General features: G+C 38.3%; 1 protein-coding gene across 1 annotated transcript; it reads right to left on the reverse strand.

Moving 5' to 3' along the window:
• Positions 1-15,837: 15,837 nt before the first annotated feature.
• Positions 15,838-17,153, reverse strand: LOC124435916. The gene is made up of 2 exons (XM_046985846.1): positions 16,730-17,153; positions 15,838-16,596 (listed from the first exon to the last, which is right to left on the reverse strand). The coding sequence occupies exons 1-2, from the start codon at positions 17,151-17,153 to the stop codon at positions 15,842-15,844; spliced, it is 1,179 nt and encodes a 392-aa protein (XP_046841802.1). The 3' UTR covers positions 15,838-15,841.
• Positions 17,154-17,834: the final 681 nt, after the last annotated feature.

The raw sequence follows: 17,834 nt of genomic DNA on the forward strand, positions 1-17,834 counted from the left end.
AGTCAAAAACTGTCAAGTCAAATGCGCATGCTCAGTTGCTATCTTTAATAGTTTGCTAATAAGCGTTATATACTTCCTAATTGATTCTAATAAATGCAGTTGGTCATTTCCATGACCATTTACTCGCACAATTGGTCAAGGGCTTTGCACGTACTGCGCATGTCCACGCGTACTGCGCATGCTCAGATGATCTTTCTTACATTTATGTGACCATGCGATTTAATTACTCAGAAAGCGATAAAAATAAATCCAGCTTGTCGTTGCCGTGACTATTAAATTGAAAAATTTGTCAAATGGACTGCGCAGGCTCATATGATTTCTCTAATATGTGACCAAGTGAGCCAATTACTCTGAAAGCTGTGCAAGCTTGTTCTGTTGGTCATTGCCATGAGTGTAAACTCGAAAGGTTTGTTAAGTTGTTTGTGCATGTTCAGATGACTTCTCAATTAATTTGCGGCTCCAGCAAGCTATTTACTGGTTCTTCCCATTGGTTTTATCACACATTAGCGCGTTGTTTTCTTACTCAAAAATTAAAAATAAAATTTAAACTGAAGTTTAAAGCCTAGTGCTAAACACTATTATTCCCTCACCCAATATTAAAAGAAAAGATAGTGCAATACATTATGAATAAATTTCTGTAGTAACTCTCAATCTTCCGTAGATTCTCCGAAGAGAGTCGTGACGAAAGAGGAAGAAGAAGGTCGAATGTCGGAGTGGCAGCGATTGAAAGACTATAAAAACGAACGTTTACATAAAGAAAGCAGAACTATTTCTGATATTCTTTTTTTTCAAATGTCAATGTTTACAGAAATCTTCCATCCCAGTTGCTTTAGTTTTTCGCATGGTAAGAAAATGTCTGACACTTTTATATATTTTTATGCAACTGTGAAATTTCTGGCGATAAGTGGCCAGTCTCAAATCAACTTAAAACATTATTTTGCCCAAATAACTTGCATTAGTGTAACATTCATCTCTCCATTATCTCCTTACCTACGACATCAGTCGTCACATGTCATATTGATCTTGCTTCATGTCGACTTTTCTTTTTAAATAATCTCTCGGCGAGTTTAAGTTTTTCCTTTGTAATGAAAACTGACGATGATTGTTTTGTTAACCTGGAGACCATCTTACAGGTTTGTGAAAGCTCTTCAATAAATAATAGAAAAATACGTGTTGGTATCTTGGGAGTTGGCAGTACGTAGAGGTATCTTGGGATTTTTGAGTATATCAATCTGGTGGTTTTAAAAGTGGTTTAGAGGTGGTTTTCTTTTGGGGGTTAGGGTTAAGGTCAACATAAATTCCAAATTTAGGTTTTTTAACATTTTTATTGTGTTACTATGGTATTCATTACATATAAAAGAAAAATTACTACTTTTAATATTTTTTCAAATTAGAACAAAAATTATAACTATCAAAATGTTCTAACGTCAATGAATATAGAATATGTTAAATGAATATGAATATGAACATTAATATGAATAATATGAATATGAATAATGAATATGAATATGTTCAAATATATAACTATCAACGCATGTCATTGCCACTGTTATGTTGGTTTTGCTCTTTGCTTTCAAGGTAATGGTTGTATTGTTAACTTAGTATTAATTACTGCCGATGAAAGAGGATCTTAAAACCTCTCAAAAAGCAGAAATTTGTAATCTAGAGAGCTTCGGGTTTTTGTCCATACGTCTATCTACTGGACCTTTTCTTCGTTGAGTTTTGGCTTCCATCATTGAACAAGTAAGCATTTTACGATTGATTATGAAGTTTGTTATGATGCGCTTGGCAATGAGCCCAAAAGAAAATAGAACAAAGCTTTTAATAGAACGGCCAAGCCCAACTTGAAGAGCTTTCGAAGATAAACACATCAGATTATCCTCGATGCCTTATGTTTTCTTTCATTAATTTTATTTTTCAAAACTTTAAATTGAATATTGTCGTTGAAACACCATATGGTGAACAAATTAGCGAAAACAAATCGCCAAATATGTCTTGGACGTTCGTTTCAAATATCAAAAGAGATTAGCCAAGGGTTACATTCTCTCATCGAAAGGAATCATGCAGCAGCAAAGATACTTATCTCTTTGTTATACTTTTAGGTCACGCGAATTCGTTTTAATTAAATTATGAAATGTTTTAGGATACATTACGACACATATTGACTAATGTGGAAGTATGAATGTTATAAAACTACTTGACGCATTTTTCAAAGGACATTTCTCTGTTTTGAAGCATACTCAAGTATTCCAGTACATAACATTTAATGCTTAAGTCAGTCTGGGTACTTGCTGACCTATAACTGCCCTTCTCAATATGAAATTTTTCCTGTCTGTTTTAAAGGTAACTTCTTGAAAAAATTCAATGTAAATCAAAGAAGGCGTTCTCGGGGTAGTTCGTCTATAGCCACAACGATGACGGATCTTCGCAAATCACCATTTCATCTTAACCGTTTGGAGGAAGGTACTTTGTGTGCGAAAACGATGAAGAGAAACCCGCGAGGGACTAGAAACTGAGAATATACAACTGAGGGTAAGATGTTTGGGAATACTGTTTGAGTACAGATAAAACGAGGATTTTCGAAGAATGTTCAATGAAACAATGTCAACGGTTATTGTCTTAAATACAAAGAACGACTCTCCATTTGCAAAGTGGGTGGCCTAGGTTTGATGGTTAGGGAGATTTGTCAGAGCATCGCAGAGTTGCTAAAGAACGAGTCGATCGTGATGCACCAGGGTCTGACGGGAAGGTATGGGGAAAATATGTTGAACTTTGGTCCCTGTAATGGTATTCACGTCCAATTACAGTCTTCTCTTTCTCAAAACTTGAAAATTGAATGTGTGCTCCTTGTGACGGCACATAATGCATTAAACCATTTATAGGCGCACGTCAAACAACGTAAAATATGCTTTTGTTAAACAACTGTCAAAATCTCAACTCACGCAACACGCAAAAGTCATCATTATCACTTATAGTTGGTTATTATCCCCAATTTAGAGAGATTATCATCTTCAATTTAGAAAAATTATTATTCTCAATTTAGAGAGATTATTATCCTCAATTTAGAGAGATTATCATCTTCAATATAGAGTAATTATCCTCAATTAAAACCATTGAAATTGTAGCAAAGAATCCGTTAACACTTATGAAATAAGCCGATTTGATATTTCATTAATGACATTCCTATATTAAAATCATTATCCTTACACTTTCACAGGAAGAAATACGTGATTTGACGAAACAAGGAAGTCCACAAGAGAACAGCCACATTTCCACGACTAGCGAGACTCGTCACTCCAGATTCAACAGCGAGACGGAGAGCGCTCGGGGTCGGGAGTCGGGATCTCCCGACAAAATTGGTCGAAAGGAGTCGAACGTTGCCGACAGCTTGACAAGCAACGGTAGCGAGGAAAGAGGTGGAAGTTTAATAGAAGATATTAAAACGCTGATCTTTTATTGTCCTACCAAACGGTAGTAGCGTTTCCGATGAAGAAACGTTAACGGTCATGTCAAACGTTTCTATTGAATCCTCGTGATGTTGAAAAAGATTGTTGGAGGAATATGGCCGTGTTTTATTGAAGAGAATATTTATGGATCCTGCTTCAGGAAAGATGAGATTTGACAATGAACTGTGGTACAACTTGACTACCATGAAGATGTTTCCACATAAAGATTAACTACTACGAGAAGACAGTTAATTATAAACGATCGAATTGAGTTTCTAAACCTCTCCCACAGAAAATCTTCAAACGCAAAAAAACGACATGCATTTCGTTTAGAAAATGTGAAACATTTTATGCTGATCTCTGATTTTATGACGTTTTTGGTCGCTAATGACGTAATTTGATCGCAGCAACACTCAAGTCTGTACTTATACAAATCACACAATGAGCATTACAATAAATATTTTACATGAAGTACGCGAGGGCATAAGCGAGGCTAATCAAAACCTTTACACCTGCATGGCAAATTTTTCAGCAAAATTATTCGGAATTATTTCGATTGTTTTTGCAGTTAATGAACACAAACATATTTGCATAGCAGGAGTAATGTCGATATTCCAAGCAATAACCATTTTATACAAAAACGTTTACACCGAGCTATAGATTTTAGTCAATTTAAATTAATGTCGTTCGTAAAAAGCCAAAACATTAAATTTGTAACATAGAGAAAATAGGTTTAATTAAGTGGAAAAAAAGATAAAAAGTTTAATTCAAGCTGTAGTTTTCTATCTTTCTGTGTGGATTTGGAATTTTTCTTCTCCACCCATCGGTATCCTGCTTGGCAAAGTAAACATTTCCATCTGATTGTTGCAAATTATGTTAAAGTTGTGTTGGGTTTCAATTGTACATCTGAGTACGTCCGGGAAGATAGGGAACAATGCAGACAACATGAGTGGAACGGAAGTAGAGAGCAGAGAACGGAGAGAAGCGCGATACTTTGAGGAGTAAGAATAAAATTGTTTAAGAAACCAAAGTTGTAAATGTGATTATTCCTCGTGTTCCGACGACATCGGGACGGAGGTCAATTTTCGGAATACATGGCACCTACCAACGAAGGATTGTTATTGTGACAAATTGTGAAAATTTCGTACGAGATATTACGCGTCCCATACAAGCATGGCAAACGACGAAGCAAAACTCAATATAAAATTAACTCAACTAAAGTTATCTGCTCAAAGAACAGCTAAAATATTAGATTCGGGAAGCGAGAAACTATCGAACGACAACTAAACGCACTCAAAACAACTATAAACGAGGCTGACAATTTTAAAAGAGCTGTAGAAGCAGCGAAAATCGAAAGAGAAGACGACCTTGAAGAAATCAGCGATTGGAATGCGGCAATCGAAACAAAAATAAGCAAAGCCGAAGACTAACTAAACAAGCTACAACACCGGCAGAACAATAGGAAATTAGAAGAGGAAAATCACGCTCGCGAGGAGCAACTTAAATTTGAAAAAAAGCTTCAAGAAACAAAGGCTCAAATAAATGCAAAAATTCAAAATTCAAAGTCCGGGGACTCAAAAATAAGTGATGAAGGTATGTCGGTGAGATTACCAAAAATAAATATTGCGAAATTTGAGGGGGAATACATGGATTGGCCCAGATTTTGGGGGCAATTTACGGAGACGGTGCACAAGTCAAATATAGCTGCCATCAACAAATTCACATATCTGTGTGGTTTCCTTGGGCCCAAAGTTTAGCGACGAGTAGAATCATTACCGTTTACCACCGAATGATACAATAGAGTGAAGTCAATTTTAAAAGATCAGCATGGGAAGAATTCGAAATTATAAAAGCTTACATGAAGATCATGGACTTGCTAATATCTCCGGAGCAAACCCAAGAAAGATTGCCGAATTTAGTGAGAAGTTAAGTCACAGTGTCCAAGCTTTGGAAACGCTGGGTAAACTGAAAGATGTCCAAGGAAATGTTTCCATGACTCTAGACAAACTCCCAGCCATACGTGGGGACATTGTTAGAAATGATCCAGAATGGGAAAGTTGGGACTTTTCCAAGCTTACTGAAGCAGTCAGAAATAAGTCGGGGGAATGTAAAGTAATCAGTACTGTCAAGGAGAGAAGATTTTAGTCAAAAGAAACTTTTTCAACTGTACAGCAGGACAGCACCATGCTAACGCTTGCCCCAGCAAGTCATCATAGAAATTGCCACAAACGACACCATACGAGCATATGTGATGTCGCCAATCGAGAAGAAACACCAAAAACAGGTCAGACTGTGTTGACTACAGATGAATGTACTGGTGAAGGAATTTTCCCCATTCTTGTTGTCAAGATAAATGGAATTACATGTCGTGCATTGATCTACTCAGGGGCTGGAAGTTCATAAATATCTGGTAAACCTGCATCTATGCTGAGGGTGAAACCAATTGAGACACAAACCACTAAAGTTGACATGCTTTTGACTTCAAAAACAACAAGACTGGAAATCTATGAAGGGGTAGTTGAAGCAATAGACAGTGATTATTTAATGAAGGTGAAGTTGATCAAGGTGGAGAAAGAAGAGTTACTCACAGTGGACAATCCACACCTTGAAAACTTACAAAGAGAGTTTGAACACCTGAAGAATGCAAAATTTGTTGATAATGATCAAAAAGCTCAATTACCTATACATATGGTTTTGTGAAGCGGGGAATATGCGCGGATAAAAACTCGCACGAATCCTCTAGTGGAAACTGAGGGGCAACCAATTGCAGAAAAAACAAAACTCGGATGGTTTGCCATGAGCCCTGGTGTGGAACCAAACAGTAAAAGGATGTTGCTTACCCAAATTTCGCAGAAGGATTATGAAGATCTCTGCAGGTTGGATGTGCTGGGCCTAGCAGACACTGCTCAACACGACCAATCAATGGTGTATAACGAATTCAAAAAGCAATTAACGCGATCACCGGAGGGCTGGTACGAGACCGGTCTTCCATGGCGCGGAAATCATCCACCTCTCCCATCGAACAAAACAGGAAGCATCAGAAGGTTGGAATCTTCAGAGCGACGACTACAGCGAAAGAAATTAACTGAAGATTACAACACAGTAATCCAAGACCAAAAGCACAATGGCATAGTTGAACCAGCAACTAACGTAGCAAAGGTAATGAATTGTACATACCACAAAGAAGTCGTACGCGAGTCAGCGCAGTCCACTAAACTGAGAGTGGTGTACGATGCATCAGCAAAAGCTTCACCAGAAAGTCCTTCTTGAAACGAATTCCTGTACGCGGACCTACGCAAGCTGTGGGAAGTGCTGGTAAGAGCGCGAAGTTTTCCTGTTGCAATCACTGGGGATATGCAAAAGGCATTTCTCCAAATTCGTGTACTCGAAAGTGAACGGGATTTATTAAGATTTCACTGGCGACCAAATCCACAGGCTGATGTAGAAATACTACGGTTCACGAGAGTATTGTTTGATTGGTTTCTTCTCCATTCCTACTTGGGGAGTTCTCGAAACGCATTTGGATCACTGGAAAGCAGGGCGGATCTAGATCGATGCAACCGATGCGAATGCATCGGTCAAAATATTTACTATTAAAATCTGCGAGTTTGCGTTTTAATGAAATAAACAGCAAATATTATTTTCGAGTTATTTAAAACGCACATTTGACAGTGATATATTGTTTAGTTAACTTATAGATTTAGCAGTTTTTGCTAAAATTTGTTCTAGAAATAACATTTGTGTTCTCCGATAATTTTGTCGTATTCCATGACACAAATAGCGAAAGAAAAGTCGATAAAATTTAGCGAAATTTTGTCGAATACATAATTAGTAAGTAATTTAATAGTATTCTGCCAGCACGTCACGGTAGATGGAAGAGGCATCGCCACGTCACAGTAGATTTGCGATGCATCGGTCGATGCATCGGTCCCGAGTCCTTTTCCGCGAAATCTACTGTGACATCAGCAAAACCATTGTTTTAGGGCCTCACGCCACGGTAGATTTTGGGCTGAGCGATGCATTTTCCATAATTTTGTGATTGTGGGCATTATGAGACTGATGCATTCAACTTTGAACTTCAAAGTTGAATGCATTGTTATTTGATCACTTGATATAACTCGCAATCATCGATCGAAGTCATGGCTGTCGAAAATATCAAACACGATCTGTACTCTGCTTCGAGAAGAGAAGTCATTTGATATTAATGGAGTGCGTCGAACCTATGAAACGAGAGCTGCTACTTTTATTTCAAAACTCTCCAACCTTTTCAAAGGTAAAAATGGGAGAGATATGTCAAGTGAAATGTTATACCTAAGCACTTGACAGTTCATTGGCAAAGTGGAGAACTAAGAGCTTTAAAGTAAGTAAATTTACCTTTATGCTTGCATGTTTTAAATGTAAATAGTGTACTCATTTCAGACTCAGAGTGTAGTCGTAGATAACGACGAACAATCATCATAAAATATACACGATGTCATATTACTAGCACTTATACTTGTATTCATATGTAATATAATACAAACTGTAATATGCAGGGGTAGGTGCGATTTTAGTTGCATTTAGTTTTGTATTGTATGGATTACATTAAAATGTGGTGTGAAAGATCCGTTTCTGCCCTTCGTCGAATGAAAATTTGGTTACGTAGCACAATGATCAACGAAAGGTTAAATGGATTAGCCCAAATGCATATTAATGATGATATTAAGTGTGATGTCGAAGAAGATTAATACCTTTGCTAGACAAAACCCAACGAGGATGCAATTTCTTGATATCCTGGAGGATAAAGAAACAGATGCTTGACGATGAGCTCCATGAGAAATTCTTAATGCTGATAAACAACCTACATTTTCTTTGAGAGTTATCTTGTTTTCAGCCGTTATTGAGAGGACGAAGACCACGTTTAAACATTGATTTTCTTAAACATTTCATCTTTGCTGTGGTTGGAAGAAGACGATCTTTCAACATTGCTTTTATAATTGTTGTCATCTTTGCTGCCGTTAGAAGAAGACCATCTTTGAACATTGCTTTCATTAAACTTTTCATCTTTTTACCGTTGGAAGACCACCTTTGAACATTGCTTATCAATGCTGTTATCTAACAAAAGACGGCTCATGTTATTTTTTCGATAAAATTTACGCTTAAGATTTTTCTGTCACCTTCAAATCGCTGGAAAATGCTTCGGATAGTGAAAATTAAATTTCTGGGGAGCATGCCCCCAGACCCCTGTAGCGGTTTCCGCGCCTTCGGTGCTCGCAATGCATCGGTCAGCAGGAGCTGGATCGCGCCTGCTGGAAAGGCAAAGCTCCAGACGCAGTTGAGGCTCAAGGTGTCTGTACGTTGATGACATCATTTCAGGAGGATGCACTGTGGATGGATGAAGCACGAAAAGGAAATTGGAAGCTATTGACATTCTGGGTGACGCAACCTTTATCCTTCATAAGTGGGCGTCAAATGCAAAGGAGTTGGATGAAGGTAGTGTTAACAAAATCATGAAGAGCAAACAGCTGCCAAACAACAATTTGGGGTGCAGCCAACTGAGACGAAGATCCTGGGTACAACGTGGAATAAAGAGAAAGATACGTTAAGTGTACAAATAGGACATTGTGGGAAATTGCCAACGAAGCGCAACATTTTCAGTCGACTGGCGAAGATTTATGATCCAATGGGAATTGCCCCTCTGCTTTTGCAAGGCAAACAAATCTATCGAGAGGTGTGTGACCTGAAATTACCTTAGGACGAGGAATTAATTGGTAAAATGAAGCAGAGCTGGAAGAAGTGGGAATGCACGTTACCAAGCGAAGTGACCGTGCCAAGAGCGGTTCTGTCGTTCCAAGAACCCGACTTTAGCTTAGAGATTCATGGATGCCAGCGGTGAAGGTTTGTGCGCAGTCGTCTACACGGTCGCTAAAAACCATCTGGAGTTACTCAGGAATAACTGGCAGCGAAATCAAGACTTGCCAAAAGAGGACTGACTATCCGAGGTTAGAGCTTGTTGCAAGTCATATGGCCGCAAATTTGGTCTCGAATGCTAGCAATGCGCTGAGACACATTCCACACAGAAAACACTGCTGGTCAGATAATACTGTAGCTTTATGGTGGATTAAAGGAGAGGGTGATTATAAACAATTCGTGTCGCATCGAGTGGCAAAAATCCGAGCTTCTAATGAGATCGTGGTGGCATCATGTGCCAACAACCGACATCCGGGCCGACCTCGAAGCAGAGGTGGCAAACTGACCGAGATGTGGATGAAAGATCCTGCCTGGCTATCAGAGCGTAGTCTTTGGCCACCAGATTTACAGTCAAACCGTCGATTGACTCCCAAAGTGAAGCAAAAACGACGAGAGTAGTTTTGAGCACGGCTATCCAGCGGTCAGACTTTGCAATATTGAGTGATGTTCTTGAAAAACATCCATTGCGGAAGGCGATTCGTATTGGGGCGTGGGTGAAACGATTTATTAATAATGCTCGACAAAACAGCGATGATATAAGACACGGGCCACTGACATCTGAAGAAGTGGAAGAGCAACACATGTCATGGATAAAAATGGTACAAGCCGGAGTCGCAGAAAACCCAAAGTCTCAAACGGATCTGATTCAGTTAAATGTACGACCCGACGATGACAAGATTTTAAGATGTCACAGTCGGATACAAGGAGAGTTCCCTATTTACTTGCCTGATGACGCTCTATTCACCGTGAAGTTAGTGGAAGATGCACACTTGGAAACACTCCATGGGGGAGTTATACTTACGATGGCAAAGGTCCGTGAAAGGTATTGTTCCTCGGCTTCGTCGATTAGTCAAAAGCAAAGGAAGAGATGCTGCAGATGCAAGAGATTCACGACCAAACCGTATCAAGCTCCAATACCTGCTCCTTTACCAAAGACTCGAACAGAAGGAACCACACCGTATAAAGTCATTGGTGTTGATTTCGCCGGTCCGATTAAGTATAAAGGCAAGAAAATCAAGAAGGAAAAGGCTATTTGTGCTCTTTTTCCTGTAGTTTGACGCGAAGAGTCTATCTTGAATTGTTGAAGAGTCTTGAGGCAACTTCTTCCTGCAAAGTCTAAAACGGGTCATAGCAAGGCGAGGTCGTCCTTGCTGATCTATTCGGACAATGCGAAAACGTTCCAAGTTGCAGCGGCATGGTTAAAGAGAGCAATGCAAGACGAGAGTTTTCACAGCGAGCTCAGTAGAAATAGCATTAAATGGAGATTCAATCTGTCCCGCGCACCCTGGTGGGGAGGCCAGTTTGAGCGATTGATCGGTGTATTCAAATCATCATTTTACAAAGTCGTTGGTAAAGGACTTCTGAAATTCGATGAACTGGCAGAAGTTGTTCTCGACGTAGAAATTTGTATGAATAATCAACCACTGAGCTATGTAGAGGATGATGTTGAACTCCCCGTACTGACGCTATCTTCGTTCGTACTGCAACAGACGAATGTCATCCCTGAAGTGGAGAGTCATCACATTAAGGACGGTGAATTACGGAAGCGAGCAAAGTATCTGCACAAAATCAAAACCCAATTGTGGAACAGATGGCAGCGAGAATATTTAAAAAGTCTACGCCAACGCAATCAAGTTAACAAATCAGCAACCGAATCTCATCCGAAAGAGGAGGATATCGTTTCAATTAAGGGTGATGAGAAAAACAGAAATATGTGGAATATCGGAAAGGTAACTATGTTGATCCGTGGAAGGGATGGAGTTGTGAGAGGAGTCAAACTTCAGTGTGGGAAAATATCTCTTGAGAGGCAATCCAACTGATCTATCCTTTAGAATTATAATGTGACGTCAGCAACCATCAAAAGAAGTTGCGAGTGAACGCCAAAGAATTCATACCAAGATGACAAGCTGCTGTGGTTGCGGAGGCGATAAATCAGGAGCTAATGGAACAGGAATGAAATAAACTTCGAGACAAGTGATATAACATGTGACTCATTCGTAGTCGCATGTGGGGAGGGTGTTGCAAATTGTGTTAAAGTTGTGTTGGTTTCAATTGTACATTCGAGCACCTCGGGACGATAGTACGGTGGCCCACAAGGACATGCAACTTACATAAGGCAGATGACGCCAATTAAGTCGGTTGCTGCAAGTTAAGTCTGTTGCTGCAAATTAAGTCGGTTGCTGCAAGTTAAGTCTGTTGCTGCAAATTACGGTGGCCCACAAGGGACATGCAACTACATAAGTCTGTTGCTGCAATTGTCGGTTGCTGCAAGTTAAGTCTGTTGCTGCAAATTAAGTCGGTTGCTGCAAGTTAAGTCTGTTGCTGCAAATTAAGTCGGTTGCTGCGTTAAGTCTGTTGCTGCAAATTAAGTCGGTTGCTGCAAGTTAAGTCTGTTGCTGCAAGTTAAGTCTGTTGCTGCAAATAAAGTCGGTTGCTGCAAAATAAATGTACTTTAGCAAATATATCATGAAGTATTACCATAACTAAGTTAAAGTTGAATCATTGAATAAGTAAAGAACATCAACATCCAAAAGCGTTTTAATATTATTTGCTATACTTGTTAATGTACTGCCACATTTGTGGAGGCGTGAATCCCGAAGGGGCAAAATTTATCTGCCATTGCGGAAAGGGCAACAAAAGGTGAAGAATAGTGGTAACAGTGATGGGATTTCAATTTCCAGCAACAGTGTCAGAGGACTCAGTGCACACCTACTACGTCTACCCCGCCACAAGGCTTAAACAAAGCTCATTCGGGCGAGAAAAAGGTATTGACATTTACGGAATACAAAAAGCGAAAGTGCGAGAGTAGATCTTCGTTTTTATCAAAATCAAAGAAGAGTGTGGATGAGAATCATGTGATACAAATAGGTTTAATGAAATATGATGGAAAGACAAAGAAACTCAAGCCAGCTCGTGGCCGTTTAGCGCTTGAAATCTCAGCCAGTGCTTCATCATCAGTAATTTTAAATGCAGCAATTGAAAAGTATAGTGCTTTTGAGCGGTCATTTGTCAAAGATTGTGAGTATGCACTCCTTTACCCTGATGGTTCTGAAGTTGTTAATATCCCTGGAACTTCGGATCCATTTGCCTTGAGTCAGTACAAAAAGGCTTCAGGAAAATCCTACTCAAGGATAACAATGTTCATGGCGACAAGAAAAGATGTTCTTTTTGATTCTTTGCATAAGGCAGAAGACTTTACATCAGACACTGACTCTGACGATTCTTTTTTGAATGAAGGGGCTTGTAGGTATGGAAACAGTAGCACTTCATGTTTCATCAATACATCATTTGACAACAATAAAGAAACTTGTTTTATTGACTTATCAAAGGACTCTTTTAATCATTCTACCAATACATCTGCAATAATGAATAATCCTACATTTGATGAATCATCCAAACAAGGCTTAACTTTTCCTGCCCAAATAAACAATGGATTGGCATCTACTCCTTCATTTGATGACTTTTCTAAACCTGACATAAACTTGCATGCGGAAGCAGATGATGGATTGGCATCAGCAGCTACTAGTTCAGCTATACAGTGTCCAATATGCTTCTTGCCATTTTCAGTGAAAGATATTGCTGAACATGCTGACATATGTAATAGCTGGTTACTTGATGACACTTCTCATAAGAAAGAGACAGTACTTAGCAATATTGAGAGCTCTGTAAAAGATGTTATCATTATTATGATTTTGAGCTATCATTATTATCAGAAAAACAAGCACACAAAAGTCCAGAGGAGATAAAATCTGTGTTGAAAGAGTCTATAAAACTTATGAATAATAATATTTTGAAGCAAGACAGAGTAAGAATAAATGTTCGAAGAAAGTTTCTATGGATTGACTTTAAACAAGCACGTCTTACAAAGATCAAACCTGATGACAACTTAAAGGTTGTGTTTATTGGCGAATGTGCGATTGATGATGGAGGACCAAAAAGAGAGTTCTTCACAGGTAAACTTGATGTTTTTTCATATTTAACCTCCACAATCACTGTAAAAACAGTGGTATTTAAAATTATTTATGTTCATTAATGTTGCTTTTGTAGAATTGTTAGAAGCAGGAAAAAGGAAGTTAATGTCTCGTGGATTTCCCAATGATTCCACAATGGCACTGATGGCTAATGACTTCCGACTACTTGGTGAGGCTATGGTTATGTCTGTCATACAGGGTGGTCCAGCTCCAAATTTCTTAAATGAAAGTATATTCAAATATATTGCAAAGCAAGATTTATCTGCAGAAAATTGTCAAAATGAGGCATTTAAATCAGCAGCTATTAAGGTATGAAGTATTTTAGAAGATGACCTAACCTTATTGATCTTTTTCATTCTTATGTTCATTTTTATTGCATAAAGTTTAGTTTTATGTTCTGTATTACAGAAAGTTTAAATTGCTCTTTTTTGTATTTTAGTTATCATCTTGTATAACAGATGATGTACTTCATGAAACCATATTGGCAGACGAGATATTAGATGTTTTGCAGAATGTTAGATACACCGGTGTGCCTCAAAAAGAAAGCATCAAATCATCCAAAGACATAGTGCAGTATGTGTAATTTTTTTATTCTGCTAATATTTTTTTATCTAAAATTGCTTTCAAAAGTACTTCATCTTAGTATTAATGTATCAATGTACTTTCAATTGGCATCGTGTAAAAAATCAAAGTAACCTTCATTCTCATACACCCCTGGGAGTGGCTGCTGGAAAACACTCCTGCTACATAATCATAGCATGATAGTCATAACTACATCAGGAGTTAAAAATGACGAATTTTTTTGAAAAATTGTTTACTCTCCACTCTTGCATAAATGGGTTGCTAGCTTAGTGTGTGCTGCTCACTTAGAGGAAAATAACCCCTTTTTATTTGCCTCTGCTCACATGCATTAATTGCTTTTGATTTGTTCTTTTTCACTAGATCTATTTGTATAAAAGATCAAATCTCTAACAGCGTAGCCCAGCTGCAACAACTTCAAGAAGGCTTGTCTAACTGTAATCTTCTTGACGCGATAAGAAAACAGCCACATGTATGGAAGGCAGTGTTTGTGCCGAGTGATATTTTCAAGTTTACTGCTGATGAGTTTCTTGACCATCTGCAACCTCAATATAGTAGCTTTCAAGCTTTGAAGATGAAGGAAGTGGATACCTTTAAATTCTTCAATGATGTAATACAAAAGTTTGAAGATGGTAAGGATACCAATATAAGCACATAAGGCTTATAAGGATACCAATATATATTGGTAAGGATACCAATATAAGCATATAAGGCTTATAAGGCTTACATAAACAATATGTTAGCTTACATATACAATAAGGCTTACATAAACAGTGCAGGAACACAATATGTATAGTGCACATATAAATTGTATTCTAGAGTAAAAATAAGATATTCTACAGCATGTTTCATCCGTGCAGAAGTTGCTAGCTTAAAGGATAACAAAATAAGTTTAATGGTGATGTTATAGATCCATTTCGATGTTTTGAAGAGAAAATTTACCAAATTCAGGTGCATCGATCACGCTTTCATTACCAAAACTCTGCAACACAACAATCAGCTCATTAACAAATAAATTAATTCAGATATGATCTTGCAGTTAGCTGGACAATTTCAATGTTCAGGACTGAAAATATCAGGTGACTCAACGGGATTCGAACCCATGAGGTGCCGGTGCAGTGCTCTGACCACTGATATGAAGTCACACAGTGGTAAGGTCAATATTTCATATTTTCTCGTGAAATGAATGTCATATGAATATGTTTATGATTTTCATATTTGATTTTAAATCGTCTCATCGAATGCTGAGTCACCATATTTTCAGTCCTAGGATTGCTTAAATGTCCAGCTAAGATCATATTCATTCTAATTTCAACACACTATAAACATTCAAATAAAGTTGCAATGTTATATGTGCGGTGCAATTTTATTTAAACATCTACAGCGTGTGTTATAAGCTATGTTTTGCCACTGAGTAATAATGTTAATGCATTTCAGGTTTGCAAAATTTAACTATGACAGATTTCCTGCAATGGTGCAGTGGCTCCAAGGAAGTACCGCCGTTAGGTTTTCCCAATAAGTTCAATGTTGCTTTCATCCATGGTTGCAAAGATTGCTGCAAATGTAGACCATCTACGTCACCATGTGACTTGCTGGTAAGTTACCTGTTCATATAGCTTCGGAATGTGAAATGGAAGAATTAATGGTTTCTGCCATTGGGGATTCGTGTGATTTTGGACTTATCTGAAAAGCAGATCTGACAATTGAAACTAATACTTTAATCGACTTGATCATTGCGAAATCGTTTTGTTGATGTTATGGTTATTCGCTTACACTCTAGTGTGTTATGAGAGGCGTATGTACGTAAACAACATTTACAGCAAAAGTCAAACGTCGTGCCTGGTTTGTCCATGACGTGAAACTCATGTTTTTTTTTGTCGATTTTTCCGTTAACATTTAATCCTTATCATTAGCAGCTTCTACTAAGCATTGAAATAGTGCTAATGCTTCAGTTGCATTATTTGGAAGACGTAGTCCTTTTATTTCCATTACATGTTCGAAATACTCTTTGTAGTCATTTAGTCCTTCTTCCATCTCACATTCTTCCTCCATTTCGTTAATTTTGTCTGTTGGCACTTGGACAATGTAGTCAGCTCCACCAGTTAATTCTGGTAAAAAGTAAAGAAGATTTGGCACGCCAGGTATAGTATCATATCGCGAACGTCGGATATAGTGAGTGTTCCAGTGGTCAATTATATCATTGAGTTCATTTTGTAGCACAGATTGGAAACAAAACCAGAGGCACTCCATGTGAATTAAGTTTCCAAGAAGAACAACCCCATCGTGAACTAGACCTTTAAAAAAATTAATCCACCAGTTGCTTCGACTACGACGAAAGTACGACCACCAATTTTCTATCCTCTGGTTTGCGTGAGAAGAACCATAGCGATGAGCATTCTCTCCTGCCAAGTCATCTGTCCCATTATCTCTAAAATAACATTGCATTGAAGCCGCCAATCCATTCTCTGTGCCACAGTCACTCCATAATAGAAGTGGACATCCGAGGTTTTCTTTTACACTTTTAAGAAAAAGATTTGCAGGCACTTTTGGGTCGTTGTTGGATTTTACCACTTCAAGCCAAATTATCCGTCGGCTGTAACCATCTATAGCCCCATGAATAGGGAATCCATAGGGCTTAAATTTGTCATAGCCTGTAACAATTAGCAATGGTGTGATTAATATGAAATAAAACATTATGTTATGTTTTATAACCAATCAAAACAGGCAAACCAAATAAATCAACGTAGCCATCTTTTGTACTTTAGTAAATTTCAATTTTCCTACCGTCCATGTGCCAGCAAAAGTTTGGACCGTATGATCGATATACTCGTCGTTGGAGACAGTGAGTTTTCCTTTGCTGGACACCTTGTGGATCAATTTCCTTCATTATTAATGCCACTTTTTTACGTGAAACGTGTACGTGGAATCGATGACGCAGGGTATGCCAGATTGTTCGATATCCTGACAAGCTTCCAGCATCATTTATTAGCTGACTAATAGTTTCTTTTAGCCCATCGTCATCAATACAATCATCACTTTTTCGTTTTTTGAAACCATATTCTCTGAGTTTTCTTTTTAAAGTTCTACAACACATTTTTACGGCATGATGCTTGTCTAGAAGTAAAACTATTTCGTTGTATTTATATCCTGAATAAAAATAATTTTCTATTAAAGTCCTTAAATCGTTTTCGTTATCTTCAGCAGCCATTTTTATTATTTATTCAGCAGCATACGACAATTGCAAATCGCAGCAACGGACTTAACTTGCAGCAACAGACTTAACTTGCAGCAACAGACTTAACTTGCAGCAACAGACTTAACTTGCAGCAACCGACTTAATTTGCAGCAACAGACTTAACTTGCAGCAATCGACTTAATTTGCAGCAACAGACTTAACTTGCAGCAACCGACTTAATTTGCAGCAACAGACTTAACTTGCAGCAACCGACTTAATTTGCAGCAACAGACTTGACTTGCAGCAACCGACTTAATTGGCGTCATCTGCCTTATGTAAGTTGCATGTCCCTTGGGCCACCGTACGATAGGGAACAATGCAAACAACATGAGTGGAACGGAAGTAGAGAGAGCAGAGAACGGAAGTGAGAGGGGCGAGACAAGGGAGAGAAGCGAGGTACTTTAAGGAATAAGAATAAAAATTGTTTAAGAAACCAAAATTGTTATTGTGATTATTCTTCGTGTTCCGAACATTGGGACGGAGGTCAATTTTCGGAATATGACAATCCCCGAAACACGACCATCGCCCATCCTGAAGTATTTAAAATAAAAAGGAAACACCGTCACATGTTTGGCTGCTGGTTCATATGAACCTGGGCTCATAAGAGTACGATCACCATAAACGATCTTGTTGAACAACTGTCACAAACTTGCA

The sequence above is a fragment of the Xenia sp. Carnegie-2017 genome, unplaced genomic scaffold, assembly GCF_021976095.1.
Source record: "Xenia sp. Carnegie-2017 unplaced genomic scaffold, XeniaSp_v1 HiC_scaffold_16, whole genome shotgun sequence".
Lineage (NCBI taxonomy): Eukaryota > Metazoa > Cnidaria > Anthozoa > Malacalcyonacea > Xeniidae > Xenia > Xenia sp. Carnegie-2017.